At 39.7% G+C, this 25,557-nt stretch overlaps 1 protein-coding gene across 1 annotated transcript in view; it reads left to right on the forward strand.

Moving 5' to 3' along the window:
• The window catches only part of LOC108790014 (potassium channel subfamily T member 2-like), a 424,109-nt gene that overhangs the window by 165,250 nt on the left and 233,302 nt on the right, over window positions 1–25,557 (forward strand). Inside the window, exon 8 of the mRNA XM_018560180.1 lies at window positions 1,760–1,854. Within this exon, the coding sequence (XP_018415682.1) occupies window positions 1,760–1,854 (95 nt within the window). The remainder of the gene's footprint in view (window positions 1–1,759; window positions 1,855–25,557) is intronic.

Here is a 25,557-nt window from a genome sequence, read left to right on the forward strand (position 1 = left end):
AATGAGGTAGGGGGGGGAGGGGGGGGGGGGGGAGACAGGGAAGGAAGTGGTGTTTCAGCAAAACATTACAGGTGAGGGTTAAGGGAGACCTGACTGAGAAGGGGTCATATTACAGTGGTACGGGGTGGAGGATCCCCCTTCTAGTTCAGAGTGCAAGTAGGCTAGCATCAAATGCGCGCATTTGTAGATGTTGGATCCAAGGGTCCCAGACCTTCTCAAAGCGCGGGACCTTATCTAGCAACCGTGCCGTGAGGCGCTCATTGATAAAAACCCAGTGAATTCTACGTTCTAGTTCTGCGAAAGACACAGTGGTGGATTTCCATGACTTTGCCACTACCTCTTTTGCCGCTGTGAGGCCATGGAGTAGGAATTTGTGCTGTCTTGGTGTGGCACTATCAGGGGGCATGTTGAGAAGAGCCACTTTCGGGTCAGGCGTCAGTGTGAGAGCCGTGACTGTTGACAAAAAGGCAAAAACCCTATTCCAGAAGTTCCGCACTACAGGGCAGTGCCACCATACATGCATGTAGGAACCCACCCGCAGCCTTGGAAGCAATGCCCGTTGTGACCTGGGACAAACTATCTGAGCCTACTGGGTACCAAGTACCACCGATATAAAAGTTTGTAGTTAGTTTCCAGGGCCTGCGTGCTCTGAGAGCTTGATTTGGTCACTTCCCAGATGGTGTTCCAGCTGTCCTCATCTATGGGACTACCAAGGTCCTTTTCCCAGGCTAGCATGTAGTTATGGCTGGGCGATACTATCCCCAACATTTCCTGGGTATAGAGTTGGGAGACCAGACCTGGTGAGAAGGGGTCATCTAAGCAGACCTGTTCAAACGTGGTGTACAGTGGCCCTGTAGGGAACGTTGGGACTTGTGCAGAGATAAAATGCTTGACCTGCAGGTAACGGAACAGTTCGCTGGCCGGCAGCTGAAATGATTCCTGCAGTTGTTGGAACGTTTTTGGACCCGCAGCAGTATACAGTTTGTGTAACTTAGTCACATCTCCAGACACCCGATGTCGGAATGCGAGTGGGGAATCACAGCCAGGGGGGAAGGCGGGGTTTCGCAAAAATGACAGGAGGGGACAGTGTGAGGACTGGAGGTGACTAGAGTATTTATGCGTGTCCCAAATGCGTAAGGAATGTCGCGTGATTGGGTTCTGTATCCCCTGTCTATCCTTGGGCAGTAACCAAAGGAGGTTGTCTATTGTCAGGGTGTCACTGTCGACCGCTTCCAGGGAGACCCATAAAGGGGGATCTGCTGTTGCATGGTACTTTGGAAGCACCGCTAACTGGGCCGCCGTGTAGTAAGCTGATACGTGAGGAACTCCTAGACCTCCGCTGTGTTTCTGTGAAAAGAGTGTGGTGCGGGATATACATGGGCGACCTTCTTGCCAGATAAAATGAAAAATTTGACGTTGCAGTATCCTGAGTCTATGGCGTGGGACAGGAATTGGGAGGACCCTGAAAAAGTAGAGCAGTTTTGGCAGGTACGTCATCTTAATGGCAGATATCCTCCCCAGCCATGACAAAGTATAGTGCGGCCAGGCTCGGAGCAATTGTGCGAGGCGTGAGAATAGAGCAGGGTAATTCGCCTCAAATAGAGATTCATAGGTGGCGGTTAGGCGAATGCCTAGGTAGCGTAAGGCTTGGGGTTCCCACACAAAGGGGAATCATCAAATTAAGTTTTAAGTTGGTGTACTGTTTTTAAACCTGATGTTGCATTAAATAATGTTCCTCATGTCAACTGTCATATTTCAGAATGATCTTCATAGAGCAATACAGAGAACACAATCCGCAATGTTTAATCAAGTTTTAATTTTGATATCTACCTTGCTATGTCTAATCTTTACATGGTAAGTCAGTTCTATCATTTTCAGTTTTACAGCGAACAGCACAGTAATCAAAAGCCTGTAATTGTAAACAGCACATGCATAATTTTATTTCTGATTAAAATATATAACATTATAATAATGTTTTTTATACAAAGTGAGGTCCTTAAAAGACTTAAATTATATTTATTATTGTTTTCTTCATTTGTTTGTGAAATAACAACAAAATAAAAAACATGGGGCATCCAGATTAAACGGGACACAAAATAACAAAATATATAATAAAATTACATGATAATTTAGAACATATAAAAACAGAGTAAGAACATATTCAAGAAAGCAATATTTTATCCCAAGGCATAGCACAACCCTGGATCACACATGCACATTAAAGCATGAATTAAAGAGAAATATTATGGCAAATTATTTATGGATATTGTCAAAAGACAAGCACCTTATGAAAGATATATAAGACTGTATATAATGTATATACAGTATATAATGTGCATGTGTGATCCAGGGGGGCGCTATGCCATGGGATAAGATATTGCTTTCTGGAATATGTTCTTACTCTGTTTTTATATATGTTCTAAATAATCATGTAATAATAATAAATATTTTGTTAAAATAATTCTATAATTGATTAGGAATATTTTATATGCAACTGTGTCCCATTTAATCCGGATGTGACACCTAAAAAGCCCCATGGTATTTCTTTTGTTGTTATTTAATTAGGGGTGTGGTGACCCAATTTTCTTTGGTGGTTCAACAAACTTTGTATATTAATTTGTTTGGTGTCTAGTCTAGGTTTTCTAATCTCACTACTACATATATTATAAAAAAAATGTACAACAATTTCATTATGAAATTATCAAACATTTTTCTTTCTAAATTCTAATTTGACAAAGTGGGACTGAAATTGTCTAGAGACTGAAGCAAAACAGATTTGTGTAAGCTTTGGACTAGAATGTTTGTGAATAATGGCATAATAATGTTGATCTAGCCAATGCACGGTCTTAAAACACATTAAGGTTGACATAAATGACTAAGAAGCCTTTGGGCTTTATTTATAAATGTTCCACCTGGCACATATTTCCTGTACTCCTCAGTGCAGAACTTTTATAATTGAAGCCCTTTAGGTCCAAACTATCTGATACCAGGCAGCTCACAGTTATTCACTCCAGTCCTAAAGTGCACATATTTTTATACTTGTTTTTGTGGTCATATTCTGTAATGAAAATAAAATATTATTGCTGATGATTTTCAATGGTAGTAGTAGCATCAGTGTTTAGGATAATTCTTTTTGACTGTCAGTTATTTGCCATATTACTTCTGTATTACAGAGTTAGTATAACTACCAAACCTAAGTTTGCAATCCATAGTCATGTTAAAAAACATTTATTTTATGGAAGAGTAATATTGATCATTTAGGACTTGCAAAATTTGAACAAACCCTTTAACTATGAATTATTTGAGTCCCAGTTGTTCCATTTTAAAATAATGTACATGCTTAAAAAAAAGCTTTCCCACCTTGTTTACTGTACATTTATTCATTAACAATCACTGTACAGTGTTGTAAATGTAATGTTATGTTTGTCTTCTTTTTATTTATGAAACGTAAGCATAATGCAATGAGAAAAATAACATACCAGAATAATGCAATAAAGAATTGAAAATCTCTACGTGCTTGTGCTTTAAGGTTCCTCCTACAATTAAACTGGTCTTGAGTGTTGCCTGTGTGCAATAGGTTAGGTGCCTGAAGTAGGTGTGTGTTGGTGGAGCATTGGACCCCAATTCCCCAAAAAAATCTTTTAGGCTGGTTAGACCAAATGAGGTTACGGTAGTACTGGTGCATAAAGGAGTTCAAAGAATAAGAATATCACATATATCTATTAAATCCACTAAAACGTTTTTCACTATTATAAAATGGGTTGAACTCGATGTCTTTTTCCAACCTGACTAACTATGTTTTTTATGAACCAGTGGGCAAGGTAAGTCTGAGTAAGTAGTAAATCTGTACTTTTAAAGAGTGCCAATTAACCTAATTAATTGCAAAATGTTCTTTTAGCTCTTCCTTGTGTAATGATCCGTGCAAACGCAGCAGGGAGTGTAGGATCGCAACTGCGGAGGTAAGCTAAATGGTTCAGGTGGGGGGTTCACAGTCACACTTTAGTGCAGGGAGTGTAGTAGGAACCCCTTACACATCATATACCATTTGTTTGTAGGAGGAGTTAATTAAGGTGGTGTATCCCCACAACCCTCAATTGTACTGCATTGGGGCTTGATGTGAATTGTAGTTCTCCCTCCTAGTTACTTCACTAGGGCGTCAAACAGATGGTAACTCTATTGCATCCAGTAGTGATGACAGTTCCGAGAATGGGGTAAGGAAGGGTGATATATGACTTGGTTCAATTCACTATCTATAACATCAATATCAATAAGAGCAGTCAATCCTTATGTCCTATGCAGCAGTGTTTCTAATCAATAGCAATTAGAAGAAGAGGAGTGTACAATGGAAGTCCGACATAGGCATCAGCAAACACTTCATTTGATTACAGCATGTGGTAATGGCTACTTGCTATTTAGGTGGAGAGTTCAATCACAGAAGGTGGAGCTGCATTCGTGCTGCCAGGAATCCGAGGGATTTAGTTGTGAAGTCTGAAGGTTGTAGCAGGATTGCAAGAGACCCGAGAGTAACTGGAGATCCTAAGTAGCTTGCTCGACGTACTACTTTGCTAGAACGTCGAGCAAGTGAACAGCCTTCAGTTTATGTAGGCAGTGAACTGTGATTGGGGGGCGGAGCAGGAGACGAGATTCGACCCGAGCGTCTCCTAGCAACGGGACGCCGCTGGACCGAGCTCGCCGCATCATCACGCCGGCTCAGCTGTTCTGCAGAAGGAGGAGTGGAGCGCTGAGGAACGCCCGCCCGTCGCCCAGCAACAGGACGCTGCTGACGGGGCCGTCCCCGCCCTGGTCTCGGGTTACAGAGCGGTGTCCGTTCCTGACACCTTGTTAGTACCACTTACTTTTCAGCTTTTTGTTGCCCTGTTCCAACTTTTGTGAGTTGCACTTTTATTAGTTTAAACATTTGATATGTTTCATATTTTCTATTGTGAATAAAATACGGGTTTATGATATTTGCAAATCATTGCATTCTTTTTTATGTAGATTTTAACACAGCACCCCAACTTTTTTGTAATTGGGGTTGCATGATGAGAGTTTGAATTACTTGTGGAGGCATACCGCGATAACATTTGTTGGCAAGATATTTTGATTTAAAGGGTTATTCACAAAAGAGTGAAGAGTTTGGAGAAGGCAGGAAAAGTGAGCAATCTAGGACAACAAAGCTGAACTGGAAAGTGAGCTGAATTGGAGACTCTTTCCAAATCAGCTATGTTGTCCTAGATTGTTTACTTCTCCTGCCTTCTCCAAACTCTTCACCTTTTTGTGAATAACCCTGTTAGTGTTCACTAATTATAGTGCTTGCTGCAGGGGAAATACTGGTGCAAAGCAATTATCTACATTTTAATTAGAAGCTGATTTCCTACTATAATCTTATGCAAAGCAGTAGTGAGAGGAATTTATCAAAACTGGAGCAGACAAAATCTGGAGCAGCAGATTTACAGGAAGTTGTGTTGCATGCACAATTATTATAATAGATCAGTATTAGTGTTTTATATAAAAGTAATTAATATATAATAACATAAAAAGGTAAATCTTGTTAACCATCAAGATCTTTAAATCATCTGAAAAAAGAATAACATTGTCCCCATAGTACTGTTATCAGTATTATGCTGTGGTAGAGTTGTTAACCGTTTATAATGTGCTGCTGGCAGAGCTGTTTCCATCATTATAATGTGCTGCTGCCGGAAACATTATCATTATGATAATGAGATGCTGTCAGAGCTATCACCATTATCATAATGAGATATTGGCAGAGGTATTACACTATTATGTGTTGCTGGCAGAGGTGTTTCCATTATTATAATGTGCTGTTGTCAGAGCTGTTATCATTACTAGAATGAGATACTGGTGGAGTTGTTATCATTAATATAATATGCTGCTGGTAGAACTGTTATACTATTCAGCTGTCAAAGCTTTTATCATTATTATAATATGCTGCTGGTAGAGTTGTTATCATTATTATAATGTGCTGCTGTCAGAGCTGTTATCATAACTAGAATATAATGCTGGTGGAGCTGTTATCATTAATATAATGTGCTGCCGTCAGAGCTGTTATCATTTTTGTAATGTGCTGCTGGTAGAGCTGTTATCATTTTTATAATGTGTTGTTGGTAGAGCTGTTATCATTTTTATAATGTCCTGCTGGTAGAGCTGTTATTTTTATAATGTGCTGCTGATAGAGCTGTATTCATTACTAGAATAAAATGCTGGTGGAGCTGTTATCATTAATATAATGTGCTGCTGGAAGAGCTGTTATCATTATTATAATATGTTGCTGTCAGAGCTCTTATCATTTACTAGAATAAGATGCTGGTAGAGCTGTTGTCATTAATACAATGTACTGTTGCTAGAGCTGTTTTTTTTAATAATGTGCAGCTGTCAAAACTTTTATCCATTTGTATAATGTGCTGCTGGTAGAGCTGTTATTTTTATAATGTTATTATTATTATTTTTATTATTAATAATAAAATGTGATGCTGAAAGAGCTGTTATCAGCTACAAGTGATGTTTTTAACATTATTATAAACATTATCATCATCATCATTATTAGTTGCAGTGCTGATGGTAGGTCTGATATAACATGTTGATGGTGAGGTTATTATAAATCCTGCTGGTTTGAAAAATATTCCATCAAAGTACATTGCCTATGGTAATACAAAATGTCACTCCAAATATAACCCTATTCAGAAAGTTCTTTGATCTGATGGCCATGCTCATGCAAATAAAAATTAACTTTAAAATAAACATAATAAAATATTAAACACATTTTATGATCAGGAATACATGTGTAGTATGGTGTCATCTTCCAAAGGTTGCTACACGTGGTGACAAGACACAACCATATGACCTGCATCCATTACATATGTTACTTGATCTGCATGTTCTGTTCATATTTAGTGTTGCAGCACCTGTAGTAAGTACAAGCTAAAATACCTGTTTCTATTTGACCTGTTGTGTTAAACTGCTCCTACATTCTCCCATGCTCATATTTTTCTGTGGATCACTTTGCACACTGACACTTTACCGAAAGATTGTAACCCAGGGAGGACCAGATTGTTTAAAATCCTAGAAATGCCAAAGAATAGTGTATTCAGGACTTATTGTAAAAGAATGAATGCTACTGTATATGAATGTATGAAAAAAATAATGGCATTTTAGACAAAACAAAGTGACATTAGATACCCTGTACTAAGATAATTTGAATTCTGGGGAGGTCAAGGGAGAAACAAGGGACCTTTTCTGCTGCCTTATTTCTTTTCATGACCCTTTAAGATAATATTAAGACTTGGTATATGGTATGTTAATATTAAGATAATCTTGGTGTGGATTGAAATATGCCAAATCTCACCAAAATTAACAGGGTTATTCACAAAGCTGACTCGAAGTGAAGTGAGCCGAATGCTGTTCACTTCAGGCTTGTACAGCTGATTTCAGCCATACATCGGTTTGCTTCGGCTGGCTTCGGGTTGGCCGAACATGCTCAGCATGTTTGGCCGACCCAAAGTGCAGAAGGAGTTCGACTCAGCCGATCCAACATCTGGATCGGCTGAGCCGAACCTCTGGCAGCCTATTCGCTGCTGTTCTACCTATTCTCATAGGGGCCGAACAGCAGTGAGTGAATAGACGAATGCTGCCGAGCGGCATTCGGCTCGGCTACTCTGCTCGATACCTCCGTGGTACCGAGCAAAATAGAAAAACAGTAAAAAAAGGAGAAAATAAGTAGAAAACTAATGGGCGGAGCTAGCAGTGAAAGATAGCTCCACCCAAATGTTTCCTATTGGCCGGGACCTGCTGTCATTACAATGAGATCTCGGCGGAGCTAAGGTTGATCCTTTGGCTACCTTTGTGAATAACCCTGTAAGTTTTAAGTACTGTATATCCTACTCTATTTTAGGTTAAGTTAAAAAAGATATTTAGGGCATATCCAAACTTCTTCATGTGTGTGGTAATATACACTGAGTGGCCAGATTATTATGACCACATGATGTTTGTAGGCTAATTAGCTATAATTAGCTATAATTTCATGCTGAAGTTGCTAGAGGGCCAGACCATTATAAATAGGGAAGCGGGTTGTTTACCACGACAGTAGAAGTGATTTTTTTCTGAAGATATGGGTAAACAACGCGATTTAACAGCCTTTGAACGTGGGATGATTGTTGGCGCTCAAGCCATGGAGCGAGTATCAGCAAAATAGCAGAATTCGTTAAATGTTCAAGAGCAGCTGTTGTTAAAGTGTTTAAAGACTGGACTGTCAGCCAAAAATCTGGGTCTGAACGTGCGAATTGTGGCCGTCAGCGTTAGGGCAGAACGGAGAGTAGCAAGACTGGTACAAGACAACAGAAGGGAAACAGTGCAGTGTCAGATTCCTCGCATCACCTTTCAACATCTCGTGGAGTCACAAGGCGGCCCAACACAATCATCTCGTGGAGTCATCTCGTGGAGTCATCTCGTGGCCCAACTAAGTACTGATGGGGTGGTCATAATAATCTGGCCACTGGCCAGTGTAGATGTTAGTGTGCATCTTTTTTGTGTGAAAGTCATATTAACATCAAAAGGTTGTTAAGCTATTTCAAATGCTGATGAAATCACTGACAATGGTTGCTTCTCTAGATGTTGAAAAGTTTTAGAGTGTTATTCACTAATGAGCCGAAGGATCCAGCCGTAGCTTCGGCTAATCCTTCAGTTCACTTTGGCCATCGGAGCCCTTTGGTTCACTCAAACCAAAGGGCTGCTGTATGGGCTATTCACTATAGCCCGTACAACATCCAAAAGCAGGTGAACAACTCAGCTGAGCCGAGTGCATATACTTTGGCTTGGCTGAGCCATAGTCTCAGCCGAAGCGGGGCAAAAGTTCTGCGAAGCAGTCCGTCCGTCCCGTATATGACAACAGGTGGGCGGAGCCAGCCAAGATGTCACGGCCGGCTCTGCCCAGTTGTTTTCATTTGTCCGGAACCTGCTGGAAGACTCTGGCAGGTTCATGCCAAATGTAAACAGTTGGGCGTAGCTAGCAGTGACATCACTATCATCATAATTGTTTATATTTTGCTGCCATCTGTCAGGTTCTTCATTCCGCGGCGGGAGTTCATCGTGTGAGGTCGGGTCGGAGGGCGTCATTAAAAATATATATTTATTTATTATTTTTATTTTCTTATTTCACCGAGTTGCCATCGTCATCGTGGACAATGCTGGACGTTGTGATTGACCCTAGGATTACTTCAGTGGATCAATTTTTTTTAAAATAAAGGACTTGAAATAAAAACACAACAAAGGATTTTTGACAAGTTAAGGATTTTTGATTAAAGTCTGGCCTCTTTTTTAACATTTACTTCAACCCTTTAGTGAATAGGTAGGGGTAAGTACCCCTTACTCATTCACAAGGGGGGCTGCATCTGGATGTCCCTGTATTAAAGGGGTACCCTGATGTAAATAAGCCCCCCTTCCAGAACGCTTACAACCATCGCCCCAGGGCATGTGGGGAAGAGGTCCTTGTCCCCATTGGCATGGGGAAAAAGTGCATTTCCAGGGGCGACCCTGAAAAGCACCCTCCCAGTGCTGAGGGCATGTGGCCGGGTATGGCAGGGAGGGGAGGCCGCTCGCTCAGCCCCCCTTTCCTGCCCTGTCAGGCCTGTGCTCGGATGAATGGTCTGGTTAGGATTTCTAGGGGGACCCCACTTTTATCCCTATTTTTGGGGATGGGGTTCCTCCTTAGAATTCCAACCAGAACTTAAGGGCCTGGAATGAATTTGGGGGGAACCCCATGCACTTTTTTATTTTTAACTTAGGGTCCCTCCTAAACTTCCTTCCAGACCTAAAGGGCCTGGTATGACTTTTGGGGGGGACCCTACACTTTTTTTTCTTTTCTTTTTAAATAGGAGTTCCTACTAACTTTCCTACTAGACCTAAAAGGTCTGGTATGGTTTGGGAGGGGACCCTACACTGTTTTTTTCCTTTACTTTTTACTATTTTTATAACATTTTCATTTATTTTTAAAATTTTCACATTTCTTTCAATTATTATTTTTATTTTTTTATTTTGTTTACATTTTTTTGATGTTGGATCGGTTGAATCGAACTATTTCTGCACTTCAGCACAGCCGAAAAAGGAAGAGCATGTTTGGCTGACCAAAGGCAGCTGAAGCCAGCCAATGCACGTCTCAAATCAGCCATACAGGGCTGAAGTGCATAGCCGAACGGCGTTCGGCTCAATTCATTTCTGCTCGGTTATTCATTTTGCTGCCTTCGGCAGCTTTGTGAATAACCCCCTTAGTTTTCTGCAGAGTCAGCTGGTCCCTGAACATTGGTCCTGATATCCTATTTTAGGGTGGTTCCTTTCCCTTGCAGGGTCCTTTGAAACCACCCTTGTGTTCGCTAGTAAACTTTTTGTGTCTCCACTAATAGGGCAAGCAGGGCAAGTTTCTCCCCTGCCTCCTGCTCCCTTCTCCAAGCTAGTAGATGGACAGCTGCTGGGGAGTGTGTTGTCCCTTGTAATCTTATACTGGAAAGGTAGTGCAGGGAAGCCGAGCTGAGAGTTAAAGCTGTTTGGAAACATGGTGACTGTAAGTGCTGGGAACTGTATATTTGTTTGATCTGGATTCATTATTGAAAAAAAAGATTGAGATTTTGTGTGACAAAAATATTGAGAGTTTAATATTACTTTAATGCTTCCTGTGTTATGGCACCTCATTCATTTTGAATGTGCAATTACAGAGCCTCAATGCACAAAAAAAGTATCTGCACTATTTTTTTGAAACATTGTAATACAACAGGAAAGTGTTAAGATCTTGGTGTTGTGGTGTGCTATATTGCAGATATGTTTTATTTTTGTTTGCACTGTATATATGCTATGGGGTGCCATTCAAAATGAATTTAGGTTTTAGCACACATTATTGCACACAGAGTTTGGGTGGAACCACAGCACCCAGTTGGGTACCAGCTATCTGGTACATCTGTAAGTGGTGAAAGCCTGTGGTGCCTGTAGCTCTTCAAGAAAGCAAAGTAGGTACAGTAGGCAGGATTCTTCACCAGGCATCTATGTCACTGTCTACATGCCATGAACATTTCTTAATGGCTGTCCAGGAGAGTATTTTCTTTAGAACCAAGAAAAGGAGTCTGCAAGAAAAGGGGCTATCCCCCATCCAGTCTATCATGAATTCAGCTGCTAGACTCATTCACCTACCCAACCGCTCAGTGTCTGCAACCCCCCTCTGTCAATCCCTACACTGGTTTCCCATAGCCCAAAGGATCAAATTCAAAACATTAACAACCACTTACAAAGCCATCCACAACTCTGCCCCCAGCTATATCTCAAACCTGGTCTCAAAGTATCACAGTATATAAATCCTATGTAATAATAATAATAATAATAATAATAATAATAATAGTGATGACAGCCAGTGTGAGTACATTTGGATTACTGGTTCCACAAGCCCAAAGATGGCATTGGTGAGGAACCCAGGTGGCAGTCTTAGATGAGTAAAACATTGCCTCACTATATATGTAAACCAAAACAATTCTCTTAATGGGTGGGCCCAAACTTCACCAGAAGGTGGGATATAGTAAGTAGGGAAAGTGATAACTTACCAATATGCTAATTTTTCATTTTTATTATTAAGTTATTAATTAATTCTAGATTTTCACACCCATTGGACATTCTTGAAGCTTTGGGTCATTCACATCAATATGAGGAGTTGTGCCCACTCATAAATATAGACATGTATAGTCTCTGAAATGCAAGAAGAAATATTTTTCTATTACCACAATTTTGTAATAACAATAGAATAAAGGGATACCTTCCAAGCTGCAGATCATATATAATTGTATATATAAAAAATATATAAGGAAAGAATATATTTTAAAAGTGTCAGCATTGTAGAATATAAATATAAATAATGGAATAGAAAAGCCTTTAAGTCCTCTTGCACTTATTGAGTGTATATATCAAACTTGTCACCTGCTTCCTAATGCCACATGTCATATGAGGGGTTGCATGAAGCACTGCTGGCAGATATTCTGACAGCCAGATAACATAATTCTAGATGTGTTTACCACAACTCTAAAGCATCTCTGCTGATAAATATTTTAGCCGATCGTATGTTTTCATACTTTCAAGTATTAACATTTTAAAGCAATATAAGTTTTGTGCTGATTTTTAAAATGTATTCAAGTTTTATTGTCTGTATAAGCAGAGAGGGAACTTTGACAAGTTAACATCAAAATTAGATGGAATACACTTTTTTAACCTATATTTAAGTTCAACACAGGGGGCCCAGTTATAAAGCAATGAATATGACATTCAACAAACATTCACTGTAGGTGAATATCTCTGGTGCATGTGTTTTAAATGGCAGTGATTAATTCACCACCAGTGAATGTTAGGGAAAATTCACATTCACTGCATTTAAAATGTCACAGTTCAGCTGTAGACTTGCAGCTGAGCTGTAACTTGTAGTTCTACAAGTATATACAGACTTTTTACCACTAGTTCTGCAGGCATGCAGGGCTGTGCTGTTGCTTGTAGTTCTCCAGGCATGTGCTATGTACCTGACTCGCTCTTGCACCAGTCTGGCAGGTTTAGGCATCGGCCTACCTCTCCTGCTGTTTCTTATGCAGCTTCTCTTGGCCAATCAGTGCGGTCTGCTTGTGGCCATCCTGTGGATCCTCCCTCTTCCTGTCTCTATTTAAACCCAGGGCAGCGCACAGCACGTTGCTCGAGCAACACTTTCCAAAGCTAGATGCCAAGCCCCTGTTTGTGATTGATCCTGTATCCCTTGCAGTTTATCCGTGTACTGTTCCTTGGCTGGTCCCTGGAAATCTGTGTCTTCAGTCTGTCCCTATCCTTGGCTCCACCCTGGTAGAAAGGGTCCACATACCTGACTCCAGTTCGGCTGGTCTCTGGAAACCTTTGTCTTCAGTCTGTCCCTATCTGTTGGATTGTCCCTGGAAGTCCTAGTCATCCGTCTGTCCCTGACCTTTGTTTTGTATGTTGTTTGGGTGTCTGCAACCTGTCCAGAACTCTGGCCTTGTCAGTCATTCTTGACTGTTAGGTGAGTTGGGCGAACCTGGGATTGTGACCTGGGGTCAGCACGCAGCCAAGCCCATCTCCACCATCAGGTGCTCTGGTGAACACCGGGTGGCACTTAGATTCCACATCCTGGGGGATACCATGCCACTTACCTAGCATCCATGCACCCTGCCTAGTACCTTGACCTACCAGTCTATCTATCTTAAACTGCCTCATTCTGTTCTCCTGCTCTGTTCCCTGCTAGTACTCCAGCTCTGGGAGTAGAAAGGGTCCACATACCTGACTCCAGTTCATACCTGTGAGCCTCGATCCATGATATAAAATATGTCCCCTAGAGATAAAACCAGATTATTTTCAAGCTTACAATTATGTTTCTAATTTGTGTTTGCCTCACTGTCACCCTGTGGACAGGTGTTGTCACCCTGTGGATAGGTGTTGTCACACTGTGGACAGGGTACACTTTAATGACATCTAGTTTAAATGAACTTCAAGTAAGACAAAAAGATTAAATTAGAAATAATACAGATGATAGGTGCACCAATTTAGTGTAGCTAACTAAATTTCATCTCAACGAATGTTAAAAATGCACTCACAATAGTAATAGAGATCAAGTTAACCCTGAAACATATTGCCAAAGCAACAAGTCAACTAATGAAATTTATATCTGCTAAACCCTATCTGTTTTTATCTCCAAAGTGGAAACACTGGTGCTTGGAAGAATTTCCATTTGTAATGACATGCAAACAAGCAGGAAAATAATCCTGCACTTGAGTCCTGTCTCACGTTCCAAAAATGTTATTAGTGCATGGGCAAAACAGTTTAAAAAAATTAATTCTGCTAATGCATTTCACCCGGAAATGGCCTCAGCCATAGTAACAAGCTATGATGCTGATCTGGAAGTGGGAGATCAAAGGATTCAAGCCTCTCAGAAGTGTGATGTCACGGAATAACAACTTCACTAGTGTGTCCTGCATTTCATGCCAATTATAGCAACTATGGACTACACAGAAAAACTGTTTTTTCTGTTTTATTGTGAACGCATTTTTTGCATTCTTTGGAAAATAAATTTATTAAACTCCAGTAGGTTAGCTCCCTGGTTCTGTTCTCTTTCCTGTTTAATATAATTGGTGGTTGTTCCTGCCACACTTGGAGCTGCAAGACCTATAGCAATTTGCCATTCATCCAATTAAATTCTAACTGGGAGAGAGAAACACTGCAGGTTATAGGCAGAGGAATGTGTCAGTCAGTAATCTCTACTATTTTATTCATAACAGAAAACTTGGCTATGGAGGAGAAGCAGCTGGGTGTCCATTTGCTATCATCTTGAGAAGGGAAGACTTTAACTTTTGATTTTGATTGAAGTTGAACGTTATATTAGATTTGCAGGGTGTCTTGTAAAGCATATTGGCTTCAAAAGGGGAAAAGAGAAACACTTTAACAAACTCTCATTATGCCCTAATAGGATATATGTTTAGTTCCATCCTCTTGACCTGAGTACAGGTATACATAAGGAAACAGTGAAGGTTAGAAGCAAAATGTGGCAGTGTTCTTTTGACTTTAACTTTTTTGATACATAGTTTAAAGCTTAACTTTATTTTCACTATTTAGATCACATAAAAGCTGATATTTTTTATCTTTAAGACGCCCTTTTCTTTGCAAATGTTTTGCAGATTCTGCTGTCAAATATGTCTGTCTGACTTGTGAGACCCATTTATTCACCCCTGAGAGGCACCATCTTGCCTCTCTCATAACATAGTGAAGTTGAAATAAAATTTGTCAATCATAACTCTTATGTTTGCCCTTCCTGTAACAGTCATATGTCACTGCTTTCCACAGATGTTAGATGCAAGATGGAGAAATTAGAGCTGGAGAGAAGAGCTTAGTTGCTGAGTTTCATAAAAAGTCCAAATGTGTATATCAAATACAGCATTGATATAATGATGTAAGAGTTCTGTTTAAGTTTAATAAAAAGAACAATGGCAATACCAACAGTATAGGAGGTTACTCTTTAAAGCCCATTTAAACTATCAATTTAAATCTGCAATTAGCAAATGCCATGCTATTTGCTGATTGGAGAGTTCTAACTCTGACTTTATCATTAATTATCTTAAAATGAACCTTTCCATTCCTGCTAAAAAATCATTTTACAAATATTGTGCAGCTGGGACAGGGCCCTCCATGGAGAGTTTGAGGGTAGCATGGAAAAAAAAACACCAGTCCTCTAAATTACCAGCTTGGGAAAGGACATAAAGCTGCACATAGTGTTACAGGACATGTTAACATGGATTGCATTAAGGAAGGCCATTCATATGAATAACACAACATATCTAAGATTGTATCTGCTGAGTTTTTTTGCATTGCAGAGCACTGCAATGCACAGTAGTGCAGTGATGCATATTGTGGTGCACTGCACTGCATTATGAAGGTGCACTGTCATTTAAAATTAATGACATCACAGCACACCAACACATGCAATGTATGTTACCACAACACAATGGTGTAAATATGTTCTAAGACTTAAGACTTAAGACTTAAGACTGCAGGTGATACTGGAGTGTAAAACTGGCAAAAGGGAGGGCAGTTTTAAGGGGAAAGACTAGGCTGTAATGTGCTAAAGGTATTTTCCTTCAAGAATTAAGAAAGCACCAATAAGGACTTTAAGTGTAGGGTTTACATTTTAAGAGTTAAGTGGAGAACTGTGAACACAGGGGGAGTGGAAAAAAAGACCACCACTGCAATTCAAGAAATTAAAGCACAGTTTCCTAGCCAACCCTAAACTCTCTCTATGCAGCTTGTCAGCTCTCCATTTCCTCTCCCTACAGCAGCTTCCACTATACTGACACTATGTAATTATACATTTACAAATGTCTGCGCTTACCTCACCCTTATAAATTTAAGTTAAAACAAGCAGCCAACACTCTAGTATTTCTACTACTCCTCTTTAGACAATTATTTGTCAATGCAGCGTTCCAATCTTTCTAGGGTAAAAAGAGCACCTCCCCATAATTAATGAACATTAAAGTAACACTAAACTCAGGAAGTAAATCTTAAAAATGCATTCAAGTACCCTAACTATTAACAAAAATGTATCTTATTTGTGTATCACTCAGCTGTAGATCCTCAAATCATCTCTGAATTCATGCTGACACTGTCCTTCCTTCTGGAGCGTGGCTACTTTTATTCCCTATGGTCCCTGTGTGTGTTGTAAAGTAGCCACCACTCTAAGCTTGCTCCTGTGATGGACTACAATCTCATGTTTACTGATTTGCATTAAAATTACAGTCTATCAAGGGAGTGAGCTTGTTCCAGTGGTTACCTTACAACACACACAGGGACTATGGGGAAAAAGTAGCCACCCTCCAGAAGGAAGGGCAGTGTCAGCACCAATCCAGAGATGATTTGAGGATCTACAACCATGTAATACACAAATAAGATGCATTTGTGTTAATAGTTAAGGTACTGGAATCCATTTTTAAGATTTAACTCCTGAGTTTAGTGTCACTTTAATTGTACAAATATGTAAAAACATTAATAAACCACTGTGCAAATGTGCAAAAATTATTTATTTGTGACAAAAAAATATAGATAAATGCAAGTATCTTGAATGCATCAAAGTCCAGTGCGTCACATTTCATACATCTATCTTGAACCTTATATGTGATAACATTCAGCCCCCTTTCCAAAGTGTACATTTCCAAAGTGAAAACATCTTAATGACATTTTCTTCCACAGCACCCTTATACTATTTTAATCCCTTTTGTGAATTAATCCTCCAGCAAAACCATGTTCTCACCAACCTCAATTAAAAAACAATGTTCAACTTTAAAGGTGGATCTTAAAGGTCAGGCACATTTATTTTATCCCTTATAGGGATTAGCAACATAATTCTCTTACTTCTCCCTCTCCAGTATATCTCATGTAGGAACAACTCAAGAAAAATATGGCATAGTGCTTTCTATTTATAAAAAAAATTAAAACACTTATGTATGCTCCATATCAGGTGAAACCATGAATCTGGCTACCAGTGACAGGGAGAAAGCTGATGTGCTAAACACATTCCTTGCCTCTGTCTTTACAGAAAAGTCAGAAGGGCAGCAACTGGTACCAACAGATTTAACATATTTCAGTGGCTGTCAGAGAGCAGAGTAAAAAAAGAGCCTGGGAAGATTAAATGTAAACAAATCTCCAGGACCAGAGGAGTTACATCCGAGGGTGCTCAGGGAACTGAGCCAGGTCATAGCCAGACCACTGGTCAAAATCGTTAGGGACACTTTAATGTCAGGCATGGTACCAGCTGATTGGCAGAAAGCAAATATGGTACCAATATACAAAAAGGGGAAACGGGGTACACCTGGTAACTATAGGCCAGTCAGCTTAACATTGATAAATAATAAAGGACTATACACAGGAATTTGCCTATGAAAATGGTATTATAAGTAGAAACCAGCATGGCTTCATGAAGGACCGTTCAAGTCAGACCAATCTATTAACATTCTATGAGGAAGTCAGTAATAATTTAGATAGAGGAATACCAGTAGACGTAGTTTATCTTGACTTTGCTAAAGCATTCGATACAGTCCCCCACAAACTTTTCATTTATTAAGGTCTATAGTTTGGATGAAAGTGTATGCACATGGGTGAAAAACTGGCTGCATGAATGGATCCAGAGGGTAGTAATACATAGTTATTTTTTTGGGCAAAAGTTGTGAGCGGGTTGCCCCAGGGATCAGTAATGGGACCAATCCTGTTTATCCTATTCATAAACGACATGGAGTTTGCAGTTTGCAAACTGTGTAAGGCAGTAAGTTCTCAAGAAGACAAACTCGCTGCAACAGGACCTAGATCGAATTGAGGAGTGGGCTTCAAGATGGCAGATGCAATTTAAAATTGAAAAAGATAAGGTAATGCACATGGGAGTAAGAACGTGTGGGCAAACTACTACCTAGGAGGTGCATCACAGGGGAAGTCAGACATGGAAAAGGACCTGGGGGTGCTCACATATCACAGATTTGGCAATAGCATGCAGTGCCAGCAAAGTAAACAGGATACTATACTGCATTAAAAGAGGAATTTTGGCAAGGGATAAAAACAAAACATTACCACTTTATAAATCACTGGTTCAGCCTCACCTTGAGTATGCGGTTCAGTTTTGGTCACCAACTCTCAGAAAAGATGTTCTCGAACTTGAGAGTCCACAGAAGGGCTGTGCAATTAATAAAGGGGATGGAAGGCCTGAGCCTTTCCAAAATCATTAATGAGGACAAAAATATTTGGAATAGGATGTTTACACCAAGAACTATACTAATGACATGACATGACAGATTAGAAGAGAGGAGGTTTAATCTCAGCCTTGGCAAGGGGCTTTTTACTGTGCGAGTAGCAAAAATGTGGTATTTCCCTTCCACAGTCAGTAGTATCTGCTGATGGCATTGATACAATCAAGAAACATTTAGATTAGTTTTTTGAGTCCTTAAAGGAGAACTATGAGGTGAGTGCTTTTCACTCACCTCATAGTTCTAGCCGACCTGTGACAATGAGACTGTCACAGGTCGGCTCAGTAGATCGGGAGGTGAGCGAACACATACCGGCGTTCGCTCACCTCTCGATCCTGTCACGGCTCTCTGCCGTGACAGGGGGAGGGGCTGGATTCCCCTCTCCCCACTCCGATCTGCCAGCGCTGACTGGCGGAACGGACGGCGGAGGGGGCGGGTACAGCTGGCTCTGCCTCTAGATAGGCAGAGCCAGCTGTCACTCACGTAGCTGGGCGGATCCCGTCGTCTAAGTCGGGATCCGCTCCGGCTGCGGCGTCTCAGTATACCGCGAGCTGTAGCTCGCGGTATACTGAGCTTAGGGTAACGTGAGGACACTAGTTTGTGTCCTCCCGTTACCCTAAGGAGAACTATGGGGAAAAACACTGACCCCATAGTTTTCCTTTAAATATACAGGGATATGGGAACTATTAGAACTAAGCATATACATACATACATACACACATATACATTGGTTGAACTAGATGGAACTGTGTCTTTATGCAACCTTACCTACTATGTTACTATGTTGCCTGGTGCACTAACATATGTGCAGAATTACAGCACTTAAAAGTTGTAACATGTAGGACCACTGGTGCACCTCCTTGGATCCCCTCAGTAGCATCTCCCAAATTGATGATGTCACCAGACTAAGCCCAACATGTTACATCACTCAACTTCATCATGGGCTTGGAGTTGGTGACTAATGCTACCTTCTTGTCCCCACTTTGTTTAATACTAACATTGTAACCCACCATTATATCCACCCATCAATATACCAATTCTTTGCATGCAGACCAGTTAAAAATATCTTGTATATTCTGACCGATTAAAAAGTAACAACCTGAATTTTCCTTCTTACGACATTATTATACCATATTATACAGTATTGTGGGTTTTGTTTTTTGAACGAACATCTATAACCTCTAATGTCAGGAAGACTCACAGTATCTCTATATCACCAGCCGTTTATTACTCCAATTCACTGGTACAATAAATATATTCCTTGTAACCTCTTATATTATTTAAAATTTTAAATTACAACTAAAATAACTGAAGGGCTCCAATCTTCTAAATAAAATATTTACTTAAATGTCATATATTATTTTATATCTAATAAGTCACTAATGAAACCATTCAAATCAATTTCCACATTGAAGTCAATTGGAACTAGGGTTTTTGTTTCATAAATCCTTTCAGATTCACTTTTACCTCTCTTCTCAACTTCATACCTCTCCAATGCTTACATGCTTTTTCTCCGAAAATTATATTTCCTCATGATTTTTTGTTTTGACATAGTAAGAATATATTGAGGGGGATTTATCAAAACCAAAGCAGACAAAATCAGGAGCAGCTGTGCATGGCAACCAATCATCTTCTTTAATTTTCAATTCTTAACTGAACAGACTTAACAGAGAAGTTGATTGGTTGACATGGGCAACTGCTCCAGATTCTGGCTGCTCCAGTTTTGATAAATACTCCCATTGTTTTTTCAAAATCCCTTTCATGGTATACACAAGCGCCCTTGGTCTTATCTGTCAACGAGAGCGCGCACATTTCCAGTGGTAGTTGGCTCTGGGAAGTCTCGCAAGATACTACTTGTGTTTGTGGAGACACCATCCCAGCAGCATGTAAAATGCCATTGGTGATGAACCAAATGTGCCTCTGTTCAGTTTGAGGGAGGACAATTCTTCAAAACATACACAAATTGTGAGGATATATGTTCTGGGAAAAACAAATACAGCATATCATTAGTGTACTGCATGTGGACAGAGACAGGATTTGAAAAAATGGATCTCAGCAAGCAAAAATGAGGAAATATCCCCTGCAAAAAACCCATGCTATATAGTACATCCCTCCCCCACAACTATTTTTTCCAAGATACACATTGTTTTGTCCCTTTGCATTTTATCAGCATTTCCCTATCACAGCCAAGCACATTGTCAACATAGCTGCTGAGAACCCAGCCTTTTATAGTGAGGGGGCTGGCTTATCTAAATACCCTCTTATTGGCCCTTATAAGTGATCTGACCAAAGTTTACAGGACATTATTGGTAGGTGATCGCTATGATGGCAAAATTGAGCATTAGATTGTCATGCCCTGTGGACCATGAATGAGCTGAGTTCGCCTTGAGCTCATACTCAACCTGAAACTGAAGCTTATCCCTACCTGGAGTGAAACAGTCTTTACAGTGAAAATTTCACTGCTAGGTCTTCCTCGCAGTGCACATGAGTGCTGCAAACCCATTCTTTACTAGGGGTAAGCAATACTCATGGTGGCTTTTACCAGTTCAGCAAAGTAAGGCTTTCCTCTAGAAATGAATGGGTCTGTGCCATACATGCACATAATGTAAACAACATGTGGTGCTGGACAGGGCTGCACAATGAAGAACGCTTGGCAAGGAGGAAGGTAGGTAATTGAGCTGGTAACCTGCACACAGGAATGGCAGGAACGGAATAAAGGAGATTTGTGCAACCTCTACAAACTGTCTGATACCTGCAAAAAACAAAAGTTAACTGCTGTGAAACCAGCAACATTATTTTTTGGACCTTTTAAACTTTTTGTTCTTGTCACATTTAGGCTGGATTCACACTTCTGTAATTCTTTGCGACACATAAGTGAGTGTTGTATTAAGACAGCCCATTCATTGTGAATGGATAGCCAAGGCATGGCAATGGAAAAAAAATACTCTTCTTTTTTTAATTTTTGCAATGCAGCAACACACGGTATTTGCAATGTGCGGCACAGTGGTGCATTGGTTTCTACTGCACAGTTCAATGAGGTGGCATTCAAAAATAAATGGCACTACAACACACAAATCTGAATGGGCCCTGAGGGCTTCTGGTCATCTCTTTCATTGCATCAGGGTCACTTGTCTTTTTGGTCATGTTGGTGGACTTTCATCTTAGCTGAGCTTTAAAAAAAGTGAGTTTTTTTCTATAAAGCAAAGCAGTTTACCTGTTGTGATTATTCTTAGCTCTCACATACTGTTTAAATATTGATAGCTAGTTTGTAAAAGGGTTTTCTATGATATTTAAGATTGTCAGTAAAAAAAGTCCTCCATCAGAAAAATAAAAAGTCATGAGTGTTTGGCAGCCCTGCTGCTGGTGAATTTTCTTGGTCCATATGTCAAAAATACCTGCGATTGATTCACTACCAGTGATGTATAGTGATACTTACATTCACTTATTTATAAGCATGCCCTCTTATGTAATACATGTGTGGGGATGTAAACATTTTGCTAAAGTGTATAAAATGTATTTTTGCTACATGACCATGTGGCCATATAAGGCCAATGATGTTACCACCATCCCGCCCCTTTGTTCTTGTGCGGCTGCAGGGAGTAGGTATGACAGTGACACCTTCCTTTCTGATTCAGATGAACTCAAGTTCGGACCAAATCCTTATTCACTGATGATTGGAGCCCATGCTTTTTACACCCTGAGAAAAGAACCATGCCTGAGGATTAATGTGCCTGGGATCTTATTGCATGTAAGAGTGCTTAGGGCATTAGCAAGGTAGCTGTTGGTTAGCTCAAAGTCAATAATTATTCAAGATCAGTGCCAATAGCATGTAAGTATGTAATGTATAGATTTGAGAATCTTTTTCTTCTTTTTTTATGCTTACATGATTTTAGCTGGAAATGTGTTATAAAGAAACTGTATACCCACTGACCTATTATACTCACCTCTCTGACCCTCCCCCATCACTCCTTTATTTGTGGTCATGGCTGCCAAATATCCAGGGCTTTCAGGTATGTGGAGAATATGGCCATCTACCATGATGCTGGGTGGCCAATTGCTAGGCCTGAGCACTGTCACTTTGTTACATAGTTAGTCAGGTTGAAAAAGACATGTCACCAGAGTAAATAGATTAAAATTGTAGTGACATGCTGAGTGAACAGCCAACAGATTGGGCCCTTAGGCACCCAAAAAAGTGTGGGTTGGCTGCGGCCCCCAACCTTTACATGTAACTAGAAACTCAAAATATGTGGTAGTAGCATTTATACATTGGGAAATGTAAACACTTTTTAAATGAACTTAGAATAATTTTCTTTGCCACTGCTAGGTAGCCACAACTTAAAAATCTTTTCGATCTACACTTGGATCTTACACATGGTCTCTACTCATACAGGCACATTTTTATCTATAGACTATTTACTGTATTTGTGTATTCATTTTTCACTTCAGTAAACACAATGGAACGGCATATACATAATGACACAAAAATTAGGGAAACATAAATGGTAAAAAGTCTCCCCATTGCCTGGACAAAGTAAACCGTAATTTGGCTGAATTCCCACATAAACAAAGAAGGGTATATGGTGACTTCCCAGCAGAGTGAATACGGTGTTACTCATTAATTGGACAGTTACCTGTTTATGTAAAATGTAATTTCATCAAAAAACAATGAATAAAAAGGTTTCACAACAGTGTTCTCCTGTAATGGAATTGTGTGTTGCAAGAACAGGGATTACATATTTAGCTCTTGAGGTTGGAGCTTACTTGCAGTGTCGGTAGTTTGGATTATAAAGAGGAATAAAATATGATATGTTCACATACCTAGGTATTAACAAAACTATACAAAGGCAATTCTTTGTTTTACATGTGTTACAAGAACAAAATACATTTTGTTAAATGTCTGACTACAAGTATCTGTTGATAATGTATTATTTTATTATTTAAAAAAACATGAAATTATGTTCAAATAAAATGGAAATGGGGCGCTACATTTCCTCTCAAAAAATTACTTGAACATGTAGCATTATTTTTCCTGAGAGACGGTAATATACAGGGGTACAGGTAGTCCTAAGAACGAGATGAATCAAGGACCTATACACACACACACACACACAATAGGTTGGACTTGATGGAATGTCTTTATTCAACCTCAAATACTATGTAACTATGTAATTATTCACTAAACAGTGATACTTGAAGCCTTTCATGCAAAAAGAATAATAATAATTTGACTTAAATGTTTTACTTTCCCATGATTCATTATTTTCCTGTGATTTTTTTGTGAGTAATAAGTTAAATGGCACAGTTTTTTGACCGGTCATTTCAAGTAGAACTAAACCGTAACTTAATGACATGTACGATGAGCAATGTTGATTTTAGCATTTTTTTTAAAAACACTGTTTTCACCTTTTGTTCTTGCCGCCTCTGTGCAGCCACTTCCTGTCTACATGCTTCTTGAACATTGGCTGCATGACATTTCAGAGGACAGGTTTCCTAAGAGCGAAAAAAGTAGAATATGGCTGTGCAATGTGTGTCCGCATTGCCACTTGTAGTCTCTATATGAAAGAGTGACAATGCTGGACCACAACTAGAAGAAAGGAGCAGAGCATTTTGTCACCTTGTAAGAGGAAGAGGTTTCAGAAGAACCTTTATGTCAGGATCATGAGGTATTATTTTGATTAGGGATGTTCAGATACCAGTTCAGATATCAGTGCCGATGCTTGGCATTTTCATGGGAACTACCGGGGGTTGCAGCGGTTGCAGCTGGGATCTAGCTCTGGTGCTCCACCACTGTCCTGAAATTATTAGTCTGTAGTGTTTTAGAAAAAGTGTCACATGGCAATAAACAAAAATGTATCAGTACTTGTATATGTGAGTACGTGGACAAGTATTAGTACTTGTAGTTGAAAAAATTGCATTGGGGCATCTCTTACATTAAAACAGGGATGAACAAATCCCAGGAGCCCTGTATGCTCCTTAGAAATTACAACTGCCTCCTAACTTTTGAATTCTTCTGCAGTCTAGTCTTGGAGCTGGAAAAGTATCTGTACTTGTACCGAGTACGGTACTTGGTATCTGTACAGCCCTCATTTTAATTGCAGGAAGTATACATGTTCTGCATAAAATATAGTTTGACACAAATAGACACCTTTATTTTTTATGTTTGTATTCTACAACTATCTTTTACTTATTTTTTTCTGGCAGTAGACAAGTGTGAATTTGAAAAAACAGTTGTTTAAGAGAGTTATTCACTAATGAGCTGAAGGATCCAGTCAAAGCTTCAGCTAATCCTTTGGCTCACTTTGGCCACCAGAGGCCTTCAGCTGGACGGAGCCAGCCAAGATGTCATGGCTGGCTCCGCCCAGTTGTTGTACTGTATTGATGGATCAGCATCCTCAAAATGACCTGGGATGCTGGTCTGTCATTAAACAACAACAACTGGACGGAGTCAGCCGTGATGTCATCTGTTGTCATATATTGACAGACCAATGACCTCATGGCCGGCTCTGCCCAGTTGTTTTAATTTGTCCGGGATGACTCTGGCAGGTGGCAGCCAAATGTAAACAGTTGGGCGGAGCTAGCAGTGATGTCACCACTAGCTCTGCCCCATTGTATATATTTTGCTGGCATCTGTCAGATTCTTCATTTTGTGGCTAGAGTTTATTTCTGCCTATTTTGTTCTCTGTTTAGTAGAAGTAGGAAGAACTTATACCATTTGCATTTACCTGAAACTATTGTTCTCAAAATGTAATGCACAGAATTATATGTATTATCTAACAGCAACCATGCAGTAAAGGTAAATTGTTCTTTATTTTACTAGTAGTAGAGATGTTTGTTTGGACTTACATTTTTCTGAAACACTGCAAGGAAAAGTTTTATTCAGTACAGCCCAATAATTGCTCGAATAGAAGGCTTTAGTTAGCTCAGAAAATATCTTTGCAAAAAAGGGCTAATAAACAAAATTCTAAGCATAGACAACAAGAGTGCAGTAAACGTTTTTTCTTCATAATGAGTTTTTTTTATGAAGAGTTGTCTCCATTTATTAAACACTAGATACTGTAGCTTCAGTAAATATTTGGCAACCAACAAACTGAAAATAGAAAGATGTATTCTGAAGATCAGTGATACTTTACAAGAAAACAAATTTGTTGCTTTTAAAGTTCACGAATATAAGCACACACACAAGGCAAGCATGTCGTAAAGGCTAATGTTTTATGTCACACCCATATTCAGGGGGCATCACAAACTTGGA

Source organism: Nanorana parkeri, unplaced genomic scaffold (genome assembly GCF_000935625.1).
Source record: "Nanorana parkeri isolate BGI_ZX_2015 unplaced genomic scaffold, ASM93562v1 scaffold438, whole genome shotgun sequence".
NCBI lineage: Eukaryota > Metazoa > Chordata > Amphibia > Anura > Dicroglossidae > Nanorana > Nanorana parkeri.